General features: G+C 70.7%; 1 protein-coding gene across 1 annotated transcript; it reads left to right on the top strand.

The window, feature by feature from the left end:
• Nucleotides 1-9647: 9647 nt before the first annotated feature.
• Nucleotides 9648-12967, top strand: Hrh3 (histamine receptor H3). The gene is given in 4 exon segments (XM_048347515.1): nucleotides 9648-9947; nucleotides 10659-10825; nucleotides 12052-12411; nucleotides 12413-12967. Coding segments are annotated over 4 exon segments (1338 nt in total). The 5' UTR covers nucleotides 9648-9691.
• Nucleotides 12968-14261: the final 1294 nt, after the last annotated feature.

Raw genomic sequence — 14261 nt, 5'->3', positions numbered from 1 at the left:
CTGCCTCCGTCCTAACGTTAGCTTCTATCCCCAGCGTCACCTCAGAGCCCAAAACAGCTGCTGCTGCTCTAGCCCTCACCGTGTCTCTGGCTAGGAGGAAAGTGGAAGGAGGAGGAAGAGCAGCAGCTCGGCCCCCAGCGGGTGAGTCTACTCTTTGTGAGGATGTGACCCGAGGAGGCAGGCTCTGCGCTCACTGCTCGCCGGCCTGAACTTCATCCCACGGCACATGGGGCAAGATGGCAGCCCTTGGGCTGAGTGCCCTGCTGACCTAAGTCAACAGTGGCTGAGAGGAGGGGTTCTGCGGCTGGCCCCACCCGACAGAGACCCCGAGATCTCCGGAGCCCAGTGGCCGGGCCCGCCGCAGCGCGAGGGCTCCCCCAGGCCCCGCACCCCGCACCCCTCCACGCGTGACCCCTGACCGCGCTGCCACGTGGAAACCAAGGCGGGGCGGGAGGCGGCAGGTGGAGGCCTGGCCCCCGGCCCCCGCGCTCCTGCCCGGCACGGCCGGCCCTTCCCGCCTCCCCACTGCGCGGGACTGGCGGGAAGTCGGCTCCGGGTTCTTCTCGCCGCAGCACTAAGTGAGCAGCCACAGGCCGCGGGGGGCCCTGGACGGGGCGGGGGGGGCCCGGTCCCCTCTCTCCCCCGCTTCCTGGGGCCCACGTGGGGTGGGAAGAGCGTGCGCACATGCGTGCGTGGGGGCGGGGGGGCCCTGGAGGAGCGACAGCTGGCCTGGGTTAGATTTAGCTTGCTGGGAGCCAAATGCGTTGGCCGGAGCCTCTGGCTGGTCCCCAGTGCCAGGGATGCCGCCGTGTGGGGGTGAGGGGGGACCTTAAACATTCCCGGGGCGCCGAGACGGGAGCAGGGACGGAGCCCAGAACAGAGGGCGGGGGGGGGGGGCGCCGGCCACAGCCCCCGCCTGACTCGCCTGCTCCCCACCTGCGCGTCGAGCAGAGCTGCGGTGGATGGTAAGACAGCCAGGTGTGGGGGGCCATTCTGGGGGTGCAAGTGCACCTTGGGGCCCCCTGAGACGAGAGGTGGGGAGGGGAGGAGCCGGCAGCGAGTGACAGCCCTGGGCCTGGGTGGAGGGCGGGCGGGGGGGGGGGGGCCTGACAGGAGCAAGGCCACCCCGCCCCCCCCCCCCCGCCTCAGGCTCCACGAGGGGCCATGCTTGTGGCTTGCCCTCCCGTGGGGGGGAGGGAGGGCACGGGAAGCCACCTCTACAGACTGCTGCGCAAACTGGCGGTGACTCAGTACCCCCCCCCCCCCGCATGGGGACAGCGGGGCGGGTGGGCCGGGGTGGAGACCAGCCTGGGCCCCCAGGAGTCCTCCGTTTCTGGGGGCGGGTGCAGGGGTGAAGGCACTTTGGAAGGTGGGGCTCCTCCTCTGGGTAGGGCTCTGAATCCCCCCCACCCGCGGGGCCCCAGCCTTGAACACGAGGCCTCCGTGACCCCCAGGCACGCGGGCGGCGCCGCGCTGACCGAGGCGGCGAACGCGGAGGAGGAGGAGACAGGGGCCGCCGCCCGCCGCCCTGGCTGAGGGACCGCCCACTGCCGGTGGCCCCTGACCAGGCCAGGCTTCCGTCCCGGAGGCCGCCGGTCCCAGGTGAGGCCTGGCGCGGGGAGGCCTGCGCGTGCGTGCAGGTGAGTCCGCCAGGGGGCGTCCGGCCGCGCCGCGGTGCGGCGGGGATCCGAGCCTCCCGGCCACGCTGGCTGGGGGCTGCCGGCCTGGCGTGTCCAGAGACAGAGAAGCAGAGGCCACGCCGGACGAGGGAGAGGGCAGGGGCTGGGGGTGGCGGGAAGCCGGCGGGAGACGCCCCCGACGGGCACAGCCTCCCCCAGGACGCTGCAGCGGGCAGGGCCTGGTGGGGCTGGGAGCCGGGCCTTCGCCCCCCGGCAGACCCGCGGCCGCTCCCCGCTTCTGGCTGCGGCTCGGCCGCCCCGGGAAATGGAAGGCGCGCGTGCCACCGTGCTGGAAAAATAAGTGTGCGTGTGTGCGCGCGCGTGCGTGTCCCGGGTCTTGAACTCGGGACTCCGCACTCCGCTTGGAGTTGCCCCTCAAGGCTGGCACGCTACCAAATGGAGCCACAGGCCTACTTCTGGCTTTTTGCTGCTTAATTGGAGATAAAGAACCCCATGGACGTTCCTGCTCGGGCTGGCTTTGAACCACATTCCCCGGACAGTGGCTTCCTGAGTAGCATGAAACACCAGCAAGCGGCTATGACGCACACTTAGCCGGAGTCCTCACCCACGTGAGCCACGAGAGCCCCCCAGAGCCCAGCTGCTCCAGGGGCAGGGCATAGGGTGCTCCCCGGAGTTCTCATGTTTTCTGGTCGTGTGTGTGTGTGTGTGTGTGTGTGTGTGTGTGTGTGTGTGTGGCACCAGACCCCTGTCCTCACCAGCACTGTGGGACACCAACCTGCCCTATGGGGTGGAGGGACAGCCTCCTTCAGGCATGCCTCCCACGCATCCTGTTCTGACACACTCAGCGACACACACACCCGAAGAGCACACGGACCCAGCCAGCCACACCCACGCACCCTGCCCCGGCGCCCTGGCCCCGAGGCCCCTCCCTGCTCCCCAGGTCCTCATTAACTGGGCCTGGAGTGCCCAGAGCTGAAGGCAGCGTGATCCCTCATTCATGATTGTTCTGGCGGGGCTGGTTCCCCACGGAGCCACTGCCCCGAATCCCGAGGGACCCTGGTACTCAACAGAGGCAGCTGCCCAGGGTAAACTGAGGCAGGGGCGGGGCTGGCTCCGGTGCTCCCCTCTCCCCCAGGGTTGGGCCGGTCAGAGCCTCCCCTGGGGCCGCCGGCACCTCCCCCCTCTAGGAAGCAGCTCTGACCCCCACCAGGGCTGCGCACCCCAGTTTCCTCTTCCCCCTGAGGCCCGAGGACTCCAGAGAGGGGCCGGGTCCCCACTGGGCCTTTTCCCTGGGCAGCCCCACTACACCACACACACTCGGCACACACCACACTTGCACACGCGCGCGCACGCACGCACACACACGCAGCCTAACCACCCGAGCCCGAGGCCTCCCAGCAGCTCAGGTGAGATGGGGAGCCCCAGCGGGGCCTATGGGGGGCCTGGCAGCGTGCCTGGAAGGGCGTGGGGTGGGCACCGCAGCCGGTCAGGCGCCGGGCCCCGCCCTCCGCCTCTGGAGACTGCGGGCCCCACGCGGACTGCCCCCCACAGGGCAGCGCCGGAGCGGGGAGGGCCTGGACCTCTGCGCATGTGCGGAGCCGCCCGGCTGCCTTGCCCAGGCCCAGATGCCCCGCCGGAGGCCTGCAGGGCCGGGGCGCGCAGGGTGCTATCCGCCGGGCACGGGAGAAGGCGGCAGGGGCACGGTCACGCTGGAAGGTACTGTGCTGTACTGGAGGCAGAGCGGGCCCGGGAGGAGACCGGCCACCTGCAGGCCGAGCTAAGAAGCAAGTCCAGGCCAAGGAGAGGCCCGGGCGGGGGGGGGGGGGCCAAGGTGCTGTGCCTCCCTCTGCCCAGGCCCTCCACCGGAGCAGCCCCTGCCGCCTCTGCCCACTCCATGAAGCCCAGGGTGTGGCCCTCGGCGCCCCGCACCTGCCTGGGGACGGGCCTGGGGTGTCGGGCTTGTCGGCTTGAGGTCCCCTCGGGCGGGCCTGGTATGGCCCTGCCCCGTGCCCCCGCCAGGGGAGATTCTACCCAGCACTGCTGGGGACGGGGCGGAGGGTCCCGCTGGGTCAGGCTGTGCGGCCCCCCGCCCCCCCAGCCCCTCCTGAGGACCACACGGCGGCCTAGAGATCTCCGGCGCAGCCTACCAGGTGCCACCCCGGGGAGCCGTGCCGGCCAGGAGCCTTGGGCCATGCCCCGGGGACGACACCCACGCCCCCAGCCCCTGGGGCCCTTGCAATGTGGTTCCGGTCCCCAGCATCGATTCTCCAACCGGAGGCACGGCCGGGCAGAGGAACTGACGCGTGGCCTGACCCTGACGTTCTCGGTGGGGGGGTGTCGCCGGCGTGGGGGGGTGTCGCCGTCAGCCCACGGGCCGGGTTCACCCGGCCTCTCGGGGCCCTGTGGGCTCCGAGCGAGCAGGCGTTGGTGGACAGGGAGTAGGTCTCAGACTCCCTTCCTGGGACGGGCGCGGGCTCTCCAGGACCGAGCTGCGTGGCCCGCGTGGCCCGCGGGGCGTGGGTGGGCACAGCCCCTGCCCCTCCCTCTGTAGCTCGCCACCTCTTCGTGGCTGTGTCTCACTGTCCTGTGCTCAGGACAGGCGGACAGACGGGCAGCAGAGACAGAGGGACGTGCCCGGGCCGTGCCCGAGGCCACAGCCAGCACTGGCTCCCGGCGGGGCAGGGCGTCCTGGGCATCCAACGAGAGCGTGGCTGCGCCTGCTTCCTCCTCCGTCCTCCGCAGCCGGTGGGAGATCTGCGCACCGACTGCCAGCATCGCTCAGCCCCGGCCCCGCGACGGCCAGGCCGGGCCCACGCAGCGGAGGCCGCCCTCTGCCCTTCGGGGAGGCGGAGAAAGCTTGGGACGCACTCCCCGCCTGAACAGAAAGCCTGCACAGCGCCAGAGCGGGCGAAGGCAGCCGCCCCTGGGCGCCCGGGCGCAGCTGGGCCTGAGCAGCTCCCCTGAATCCTCGGACCTGGGCAACGACAAATGTGCCCTTTCCTCAGGGCAACCAGGGCCTTTCTGTTTTGCTGTGTCTTTTCACTTCCAGCCCAAGGACAGCAACCTTGGCTTCGGCCCTCTCATTCCATCTCCTCCTTAACTCTTGAACCTTGATCCGCCTGGCCGCGAAGACGGAGAGTCAGACCCGGCTTTTGATTGCAAATTGGTGGCCTCAGACACCATTTTTATCTCGCCGGGGCCCTGAGCTCATCAGGATGCACCCGGAGCTGGCTCAGAATGTCACGGGATGGGGGGGAGGGGGGAGACAAGAACGAAAAAAGAAAAATCTGCATTCCCACATTCAAATGAGCTCTGCAGAACGAGAGGGAACGGCAGGTCCTGTGAGGGGGGCGCGGCTGGGCCCCCCACCCCGGCTGGGCCCCTGGCGGTCCCCAGGCCCGCGGCCGGCCTCCCTGGCCCCCGCTCCCTCATTACTTCTCGTTAGCGAGCCCTGTCCTCACAGCAGAGGCGGGCTCCAAGGGCGCGGGCGCGCTCCCCCTCCATCGGGGGCAGAGCAGCAGAAGCCAGAGGCGAGTGACCACGCGGGCCGGCACCGGCTGGTCGGGGGGCTGGGACACGGGGGGCTTCCCAGCCCCCCCCCGCCCCGGGGCTCCAGTCGCCCGTTGCACGCCTCCTAACGGCTGCCCGGCAGTTCCGTCTCAGTGCACTGAAAACACAGCTCCCCATCACGCCCGCCCCCCCAAGCTGCCCCATGCCTTCCGTGTCAAGGCCAAACCAGAGTCAGGCCGGACCACAGGCCCTGCTTCTCACAGAAAGCCAGCCTCTGTCCCGCGCTGGGAAGGTGGCTTAGGGGTGGAGCGCTGGTCCAGCATGCGTGAAGCCCTGGGTTCGATTCCTCAGCACCTCATCCACAGAAAGGGCCGGAAGTGGCTCGAGTGGTAGAGCGCTAGCTCTGAGCACAGAGAGCCTCAGGGGCAGCGTCCAGGACTGGCAGAGAGAGAGAGAGAGAGAGAGAGAGAGAGAGAGAGAGAGAGAGAGAGGAGAGAGGGAGAGAGAGGGAGAGAGAGAGAGGGAGAGGGAGAGAGAGAGAGGGAGAGAGAGAGAGAGAGAGAGAGAGAGGGAGAGGGAGAGAGAGAGGGAGGGAGAGAGAGAGAGAGAGAGGGAGAGAGAGAGAGAGAGAGGGAGAGAGAGAGAGGTGTCTCCAGTCTCCCATCTGGGCTGCACAAGTGCCTGCAACGAGCCTCCCATCCTTAGCCTGCTGGTGACCCCTCACTACAGCCACCGGCCCCGTTACCGCCCTTCCCCGACGCCCCTGAGCGCCACCTCACCCCAGGAGGCCCCGGCATTCTGTCCACACCGTGAGCCGCCACCCTCCGCGCCCCTCTCTGCTCCTGCCTCCTTGGCCTCCTTGGCCTCCTTGGCCTCCTTGGCCTCCTTGGCCTCCTTGGCCTCCTTGCTGGACCTGGCTGGCCCCGCTGCCTCTGCTGCCCTCGGCCACTGTGAGTCACAGTCCCCCTCCCGCAGGATGGCACCCCCCCCCACGCTGTCCCCGCGCTGTGCACCCGTGGGAGCTCAGCCTCACATCCCTGGCCACGCACCGCTCCTGCCCCTCCACCCAGGACACCGCGCTCCGCGAAGCGCCTCCCCTTGGGTCTGGGCTCCGACATCATGGCGCCAACTCTGTGGACAAGAGGAGAAAGCCGCTCCTGGAGCCGATCCCGTGTGCCGTGAGGGCCGGGACGGCATCCACCCGGGCAGTGTGCCCTGGTGGCTGTCCTCGGTGCTGTGCCCTGGGGGGCTGGCGGTCAGATTCCAGGGAGGGTGAAAGCCGGGCCCCTGGGCCCATCCCCAGCCCGCCGCGGCCGCGCAAGCGTGCGATCTGTTGGCTTATTGACAGGGCTTCTTGGGGCAGATGCGTTCGGCACGGCGTCTTCGGGAGACACAAACACTCCCACTGGTGCCCAGTCTCAGGCTGTCTATTTGGCCCAGGGCCCTGCGTCTCCAGTTCAGGCCTTTTCCTCCAGGCCTCTGCCTCACTGACCCGGACACCAGCTCCTGTCCCTGGAGGCGCGGATCGCCTCACGGACCGCGCTCCCTTCTCACACACAGTGTGGAACTGGACAGTCACTCAGAGACGGAGTCCTGCGGGGCTGAATGCCGCACGAGGCCTGCCTCGCTCGGCTGCCGGCGTGAGTGGGGCCGTGCGGGGGCCCCGTGCAGGCGAGCTGGCCACCCCGCTACATTGGCAGGCGGCAGGGGCCTCCTCAGGGCCCGGCCGGCACTGGGAGTTTTGCATGTGGGCCCCAGGCCCTGTGTGATCCCAGGCAGGTGGCTGGCAGGTTCTGCATAGGAGGTGCTGGTCCTTCCTTCCCACCTTTAGGGCCCCGCGGGCTGATGAGGTCACGCGTGTGAGTGCTAGCAAGATCGACAGGGGGTGTCCACCACCAAACCTGCGGGCTGAGCACGCCAGGACTCCGCTTATGGAAGACCTCCAGGCACAGAGAAATTTGGTAACTCATCCCAAGGTCCTACTACGGGGTCCCACAGGACCTGAGTGTGAAATGACCCTACCTTTGTACCCCAGGACAGGCTGTGGTCCTCAAGGGGGGCCTTCTACTCAGACTCCCTGGAGGCTGTGGTGGGAGTAACCAACAGACATTCTGTCGATGTTGCCCTCCGGGGCTACAGCCCCTCAGAATAACTGTGGGGTCCTCAGGGCTGAGTTGGAAGGGAAGACCACCAAGTACCCCCTGCCCAGCTGGCTCTCTGGGGGTGGACACAGGCGGGGAGGGCTTCAGGGGTAAGAGGTGGGGGAGGAGCGGCAAGCAGGCCTCCCCACACCCCAGTCCTCCGTTCTAGTCAGTGTCCCAGAGACCTACTTGGACTTGAAACATGCATTGTGCGAGTTTCCAGAATAATGGCAACCACCAGGACAGCGGTGGCATCACCAGGACTTTACAGACTCTTGTTGACCCTGCCCCTCAGCCCTGGATGAGTGGCAGTTAATAGTCCCTGTGCCACTCCAGGGTGGCGGGAGCCAGACCCTCCTGTTAACCTCCGCCCAGCTCCGTCTCCCGGCTTGGTGGTGTGGGGCCGTGGCTTGCTTGGCTGGGGCCAGCCTTGGGCGAGATGGGGGCAGCGGGACCTGGAGGGCAGCTGCGGGCTGGGTCGGGGAACAGCTCTGCCCAGCACCGCCGGCCACAGGAAGGCTTGGAAACAAGGTCAGACGGAGGGGGTCCTTCCGGCCAGCCCCGGGGAGCGCTGCATCTTGACCTCTAGGTGAGGTAGGTGCCTGGTTGGGGCATAGCCCTGCCCGCTGGGTGAGCCCGGGTGGGGTGAGTGGAGCCGGGGGGAGCCTGTCAGAGAAGGGGGCTGGGGATGGATCCTTCTTCTCTCAACAGCAGGCTCCTGGAAGCCAGGCCATACCCGGCGGGCTGGGGCCCCTCCGCAGTGGGCCTTGGGGAAGAAACAGGGGGAGCTCTGCCCCCTCCCCAAAGTTCCCATGGGCGCTGGGGGAGGGGCACCCCCCAGGACCAGAAGCTGCTGTCGGTAGGGGGTGCCGGGTGCCTCTCCAGGGGTCCTGCAGCTGCCCCTCCCCCGCCTCTCCTCACCCCCACACAGACTGGTTTCTGTCCTCCTGGAGGCACCCGCCGCTGGCAAACAGAGGAGAGTCGCTGCTTCCTTCCCTCTCCCTCGGGCACTGTTCCCTGTCTGCTGTCTGCTGTCTGACTCTGTTCCTCGTCCCAGCCTGAAGCTGGGTGGCTGTTTCCCTCACTGTGGGTGTCTGTGTGTCTGAGCGTGGGCATGTCTGTCTGTCTGTCTGTCTGTGGTAAGTCTTCCAGGTTGCCTCTGCCCTTGACCCGGGGTACCTGAGCGTGACGGGGCGGGGGAGGGGACTCCCCGCGCCAGCTCTCCTCCCCCACCGCCTCCCGCCGGCGCTAACGCTGCCGCCGCCGCCCTGGCTGCGCGCGCGCGGAGCGGAGCGCAGTGACCTCGGCTGTCCGCGCAGCCGTGACCACCCCACCGCGCCGCGTGCGGGGGGTCCGCGGCCCGGCCCCGCGCCGCCGGCCGCTCCCCCCGCCGCCGCCGGGAGCCGCCTGCGTCCCGGTGGGCGCGCTTTGCTCCAGGCTGGGTCCGCTCCGATTCATCTTCCCTTATGTAACTCCACATCTGTGCGCGCCTTGCCGGTCACCCCGGACCTTGCTCTGGACCCCGGCCAGGAGTAGACTGGGACCCGGGTCCCAGGCACCGGGGGCGCGCCCCCCCGGGCAGGGCGCTGCTCTCGGAGACCCCCTCCCCCACGCCTCCGCTCTGGAGCTGTCTTCCCTGCACAAGCCCATTAGTCCAAAGCAGGATGCAAGGAGCGATCTCGCGGGGCAGGCTCCCCTGAGCTGGGTGCACGCGTTGCCCCCCCACCCCATCCGGCCCCCACAGGCGCCCAGGCTACGGACGAGGGCCCGCAGGGGTCACCGGGGCCGAGGGCACGAGGGCGGCGGAACGGCCCCGAGCCCGGGCCCCGGGCGCGATCCTAGGTGAGGCCGCAGCCCCGAGGTCCGGCCGCGGCCGGGCCGGGCTCCGCGCCAGGCGCGGTGCGCCCCGGGGCTGGGGCTCCAGCCGGTCGAGCGGGCACGCGGCGCTGTCCGTGGTGCTGCCCGCGCCGGGCGGGGCGGGGGCGGGCCGGGGGCGGGGCGAAGGCGCCAGCCAATGGCGGGGGCTCTGCGCGAGGCGCGGGGGGCGGCGGGCCGGGCGCGGGGCGCACTCCGCCGCGCGCGGCGCTCGGGGTGCACGGACGCGCCGGCGGCGGCTGGGGCTCCGGCTCCGCTCCCGCTCCCGCTCCCCGCGGCTGCGGCGGCCTCGTCACCCGCCCCGCCGCGCTCGGACCCCGGTCCCGGCCTCCCTCCCCCCCCCCCCCGGCCTCCCGGCCCGACCCCGGCCCCGGCCCCGCGGACCATGCGCCGGGCGCCCCCCGGGAAACCGGACTGGGCGGAGAGCCGGCAAAGACGAGGCTCCGGGGCGGGGGCCCCGCCCGGCCGCTCGGCTCCCGGCCCGCGCCCGGCCCCGCGTCTCGGCGCCGCGTGAGCTGCGGGGCCATGGAGCGCGCGCCGCCCGACGGGCTGCCCAACGCGTCGGTGGCCCTGGCGGGCGAGGCGGCGGCGGCGGCGGCGGGCGCGGCGCGCGGCTTCTCGGCCGCCTGGACCGCGGTGCTGGCCGCGCTCATGGCGCTGCTCATCGTGGCCACGGTGCTGGGCAACGCGCTGGTCATGCTCGCCTTCGTGGCGGATTCCAGCCTCCGCACCCAGAACAACTTCTTCCTGCTCAACCTCGCCATCTCCGACTTCCTCGTGGGTAAAGCCCCCCCGACCCCGCCCGCCGCCGGAGCCCCGGCGCCCCGCCCGGCCGGCCCGCGGGGCGCCCGCCGGGGAGGGGGCGGGGGGCGCGGGGAGTCCCCGGCCCGCTCCGGGATCCGTGCTCCGGGCGGGGCGGCCGCGCGGCCCCCACCGAGGCTGCGGCGGGCGGGCTGGGGACGCGCGGGGGGCGGCGGGGCCGGGGGCGCCCGGAGCGGCGTCGGGGAGGGGGCCGGGCGGGCGCTCCGCGCTCACGTGTCCGCGTGCGGCTGCCGCCCGGGGGGCGGGCGCCGGGAGGGGGCCGGAGCGCCAGACACCTGTTGGGGCTGCGAGCTGCGTCTTCCAGACGCTGCCAGCCCGCTCGGGCGGTGGGAGCGGCGGCGGCGCCAGCCAATCGCCCTTTACGCCAGGAGAGAGGCTTTTTTGGCTCGTCAGCCGGGGAGAGAGGCTGTCCAGCAGCCCGCATAGGGGGCAGGGAGGGCCGAGCGGGAGCCGGAGCGCCTGTGGGCGTGCGCCCTCTGCCCCCCGTGGGGCTGGGGGCTGCGTGGAGCCTGAAGGCGGGCAGCCCCACACGCTGTGCCCTGGGGAGGGGCAGAGGAGGAGGGTCTCTGGCCCTGGAAGGACGGATGCCTGCGTCTTCTCTCCGTGGGGGGGGGTCACCCCACACCCTGCCCTGCCCATGGGGTCCCACCGCAGTCCTCCTCTCCCTCAGGTGCCTTCTGCATCCCGCTGTATGTGCCCTACGTGCTGACCGGCCGCTGGACTTTCGGCCGCGGCTTGTGCAAGCTGTGGCTGGTGGTGGACTACTTGCTGTGCACTTCTTCCGTCTTCAACATCGTGCTCATCAGCTACGACCGCTTCCTGTCAGTCACCCGCGCGGTGAGTCCGGGGCCTCGAGCCTGCGGAGGGCGGGGCGGGGCGGCCCCGGGAGGGGCTGGGAGGTGGCGGGCTGGCGCCGGTGGGCTCGGCCCTCCCTGGCCTGGAAGCTGACATGTGCAGGTTTTCTAGCTGGTGCCACTTGGTGGCACTTGGAGTCAGGTGTTCCAGCCTCTGTGCTGGGCACAGCCGTGTCCCCGGAGCTGAGGGAGAGCTGGGTGTCTCTCACTTGTGCGCATGTGGTTGTGCACACCTGGCCCCGGGAAGGCAGGCCGGAAGTTCCGGTTGCACAGGCTCCTCTCCGTGCGGTGCGAATCAGCTCTGGACCCCCCAGCTTGCCGCGTGGGCGCCTGGCAGGCAGGATGCAGCGAGAGGCTCCTTCTCCCTGGCGGGCTCCCCGCCCGAGGGTGTTCCCAGGCCCCCTCTGCCAGGGCGGCCGGTTTCCTTTGAGCCTGGAAAGGCTGAGACACCATGTGCCGTGTGTGTCCCCGGGAGTCCATTCAGCGGCGGCTTCCCACGCACGCCTCCCCCGGCCGCCAGGAGAGCAGGACGGTCGTGGGGCTGATGTGACATCGAATGAGGTCACATCCAGAGCGTGCCTCCCAGACTTGAGGTCGGCGGCGCCCCTGATCACCGTCCTCGGGGTCCCCAGAGTGAAGCCGAGGCACCAGCTCTCAGCCCTGCTCACTTCTGCCCCGGCAGATCTCCTGCCCCTCCGGCCCCTCCCGCTGCCCTGCCCGGCCTGCCAGGCTGCTCTGTGCCCTTGGAGGCTGTGCGTGCTGTCCCCTCACCAGGACTGACTGACTCCGCTCTGCCTCCAGAGCGGTGACACAGACCATGGGGGGGGGGGATAGTCGTCAGAATGGATGTTTCCCTTCTTTCCTCTCCACCCCCCAGGGAGGGTGAGCACCCAAGTGAAGGCAGAGCAGGGTCCTCCTTGTAGGCACAACAAGCCTCTAAAGGCGGCTCGGGCGTTCGGGATGCCACCATCGGAGCAGCTGTGTGTGGCCAGCGCCGAGCCAGGGACGTGTGCCCGGCTAGGAGTGGGCACCCGGCGTGACCGGGAGCGTCTGAGGCTCTAGGAGGGTGTGCAGGGCAGAAGCTAGCCGAGGGCGCAGGCGGGGGGGGGTGGGGGGATGGGAGGGGGGAGTCCTGCCGCGCAGGAAGAGCGCTGGCGGGGCCCAGGGGCTGCCGAGCGCCCCGTCCTCCTGACGCCGCGTCCCATGCAGGTCTCCTACCGGGCCCAGCAGGGTGACACCCGGAGGGCGGTCCAGAAGATGGCGCTGGTCTGGGTGCTGGCCTTCCTGCTGTACGGGCCGGCCATCCTGAGCTGGGAGCACCTGTCGGGGGGCAGCTCCATCCCCGAGGGCCACTGCTACGCCGAGTTCTTCTACAACTGGTACTTCCTGATCACGGCCTCCACCCTGGAGTTCTTCACGCCCTTCCTCAGCGTCACCTTCTTCAACCTCAGCATCTACCTGAACATCCAGAGGCGCACGCGCCTCCGGCTGGACGGGGCCCGCGAGGGGGGGCCCGAGCCCCCGCCCGAGGCCCAGCCCTCCCCGCCGCCCCCGCCGCCGCCCCCGCCGCCCCCCCGGCTGCTGGGGCTGCTGGCCCAGGGGGCGGGGCGAGGCCACGCCCCTGCACCGGTACGGGGCGGGCGAGGCGGGCGGCGCCGAGGCGGGGGAGGGCGGCGGGGGCCACACGGCCTCGCCCACCTCCAGCTCGGGCAGCTCGTCCCGCGGCGCCGAGAGGCCGCGCTCGCTCAAGCGGGGCTCCAAGCCCTCGGCGTCGTCCGCCTCCCTGGAGAAGCGCATGAAGATGGTGTCGCAGAGCATCACCCAGCGCTTCCGGCTCTCACGGGACAAGAAGGTGGCCAAGTCGCTGGCCATCATCGTGAGCATCTTCGGGCTCTGCTGGGCCCCGTACACGCTGCTGATGATCATCCGCGCCGCCTGCCACGGCCACTGCGTCCCCGACTACTGGTACGAGACGTCCTTCTGGCTCCTGTGGGCCAACTCGGCGGTCAACCCCGTCCTCTACCCGCTGTGCCACCACAGCTTCCGCCGGGCCTTCACCAAGCTGCTCTGCCCCCAGAAGCTCAAGGTCCAGCCCCACGGCTCCCTGGAGCAGTGCTGGAAGTGAGCGGCCCAGGCCCGCCCGTGCCCCTGGTGCCCCATCTTCCCGGGATCCCCTTCTACCTGCCCCCCCTCACACACCTTGTCTGGGACCCCCCCCCCCAACACAACCACCTCTCCTAGCCATCTGTCACGCAGATGGGGACCGCTGGGGGGCCGGTTTGGGGCCTCGCAGGCTGAACTGAAGTGGGGGTGGGTGGTACCCCTACCACCTCCCTCCTGCTGTCCTCCGAGAGGGACAACCCGGGGCCCCAGGCACGGCCCCCGCCCACCGACGTGCAGTAGCCAGTGGTGTCCAGCTTTCACACCTTGTGCTTGGGTTCTCGCCAGCGCGGATGCTCCGTGTGAGCTTCAGGCTCCCGCCCGCACCCCCGCCGCCCCCCACACCGGCCGGGGCCGCTGCCTTCGCCGCCGCCGCCGCCTCCGCTTCGCCCGGCGCCTGGCTCCCGCCCCCCTCCCCGCCAGCCCTGCCCCGCGAAGTCTCGAGTGCCCCGGGAACCTCGAAGCCGTCCTCTGCTTTTCCATTCTGGGTGTTTTCAGGAAGATGGAGAAGAAGAAAACACGTCTGTGAACTTGATGTTCCTTGGATGTTTAATCAAGAGAGACAAAATTGCCGAGGCGCTCGGGGCTGGATTGGCAGGTGTGGCTCCCACGCCCTCCTCCCCCGGTGCCGCGGCTTCCGGCTGAGCCGCGCCGGCTGCTGCCGGCCCCGCCCCCGGCCCGCGACGGCCCGGCGGCCCGGACGCCCGCCCCGCGGCCCCGGGGCTTCTCGGGCCTCGTCCCGGGAGCCCCCGCCTCCGGGCGGTCGGCGGGCCGGGTGGGGAGCCCGGGAGGGCCGCTTTGCCCCACGCACCCCGCACGCAGCGCCGCCCCGCGCCCGCCACGCCACCCCTGCCGCCGTGAAGCCGCAATGAAGTGTATTTTTTTATTGGTGCTGATTCCTGAGGACTTTGTGGGGTTGGCAGGATGCCAGAGCTGGGGCCCCGGGGGTCAAGAGGGGAGGGAGGGCCGCGGGGGGGGGGCCTGCCACCCAGGGCGTCATCCCAATGCGAACGGTGCCCCTGCAGACTCCGCACCCCTCGGGCAGGGGGGCCCCGCCCAGGCTCCTCCTCAGGAAGGCGGGGGGGGGGGGGGGCTCCCTCCAGCCTCGGGCCTGCGCTCCTCCCCAAGTTCACCTGCAAAGCCGGGGGGACCTGCCACGCCTGAGCGTGCTTTCCGGGGGACTTAGCAAAGCCTGGTGGGAACCCTGGGGACTGGAGGGGGGGCCTGGGGGGGCCTGGGGGACTGGGCGCGGAGAGCAG

Source organism: Perognathus longimembris, chromosome 6 (genome assembly GCF_023159225.1).
Source record: "Perognathus longimembris pacificus isolate PPM17 chromosome 6, ASM2315922v1, whole genome shotgun sequence".
Classification (NCBI taxonomy): Eukaryota; Metazoa; Chordata; class Mammalia; order Rodentia; family Heteromyidae; genus Perognathus; species Perognathus longimembris.
This window is presented reverse-complemented; position numbering and strand designations above follow the sequence as displayed.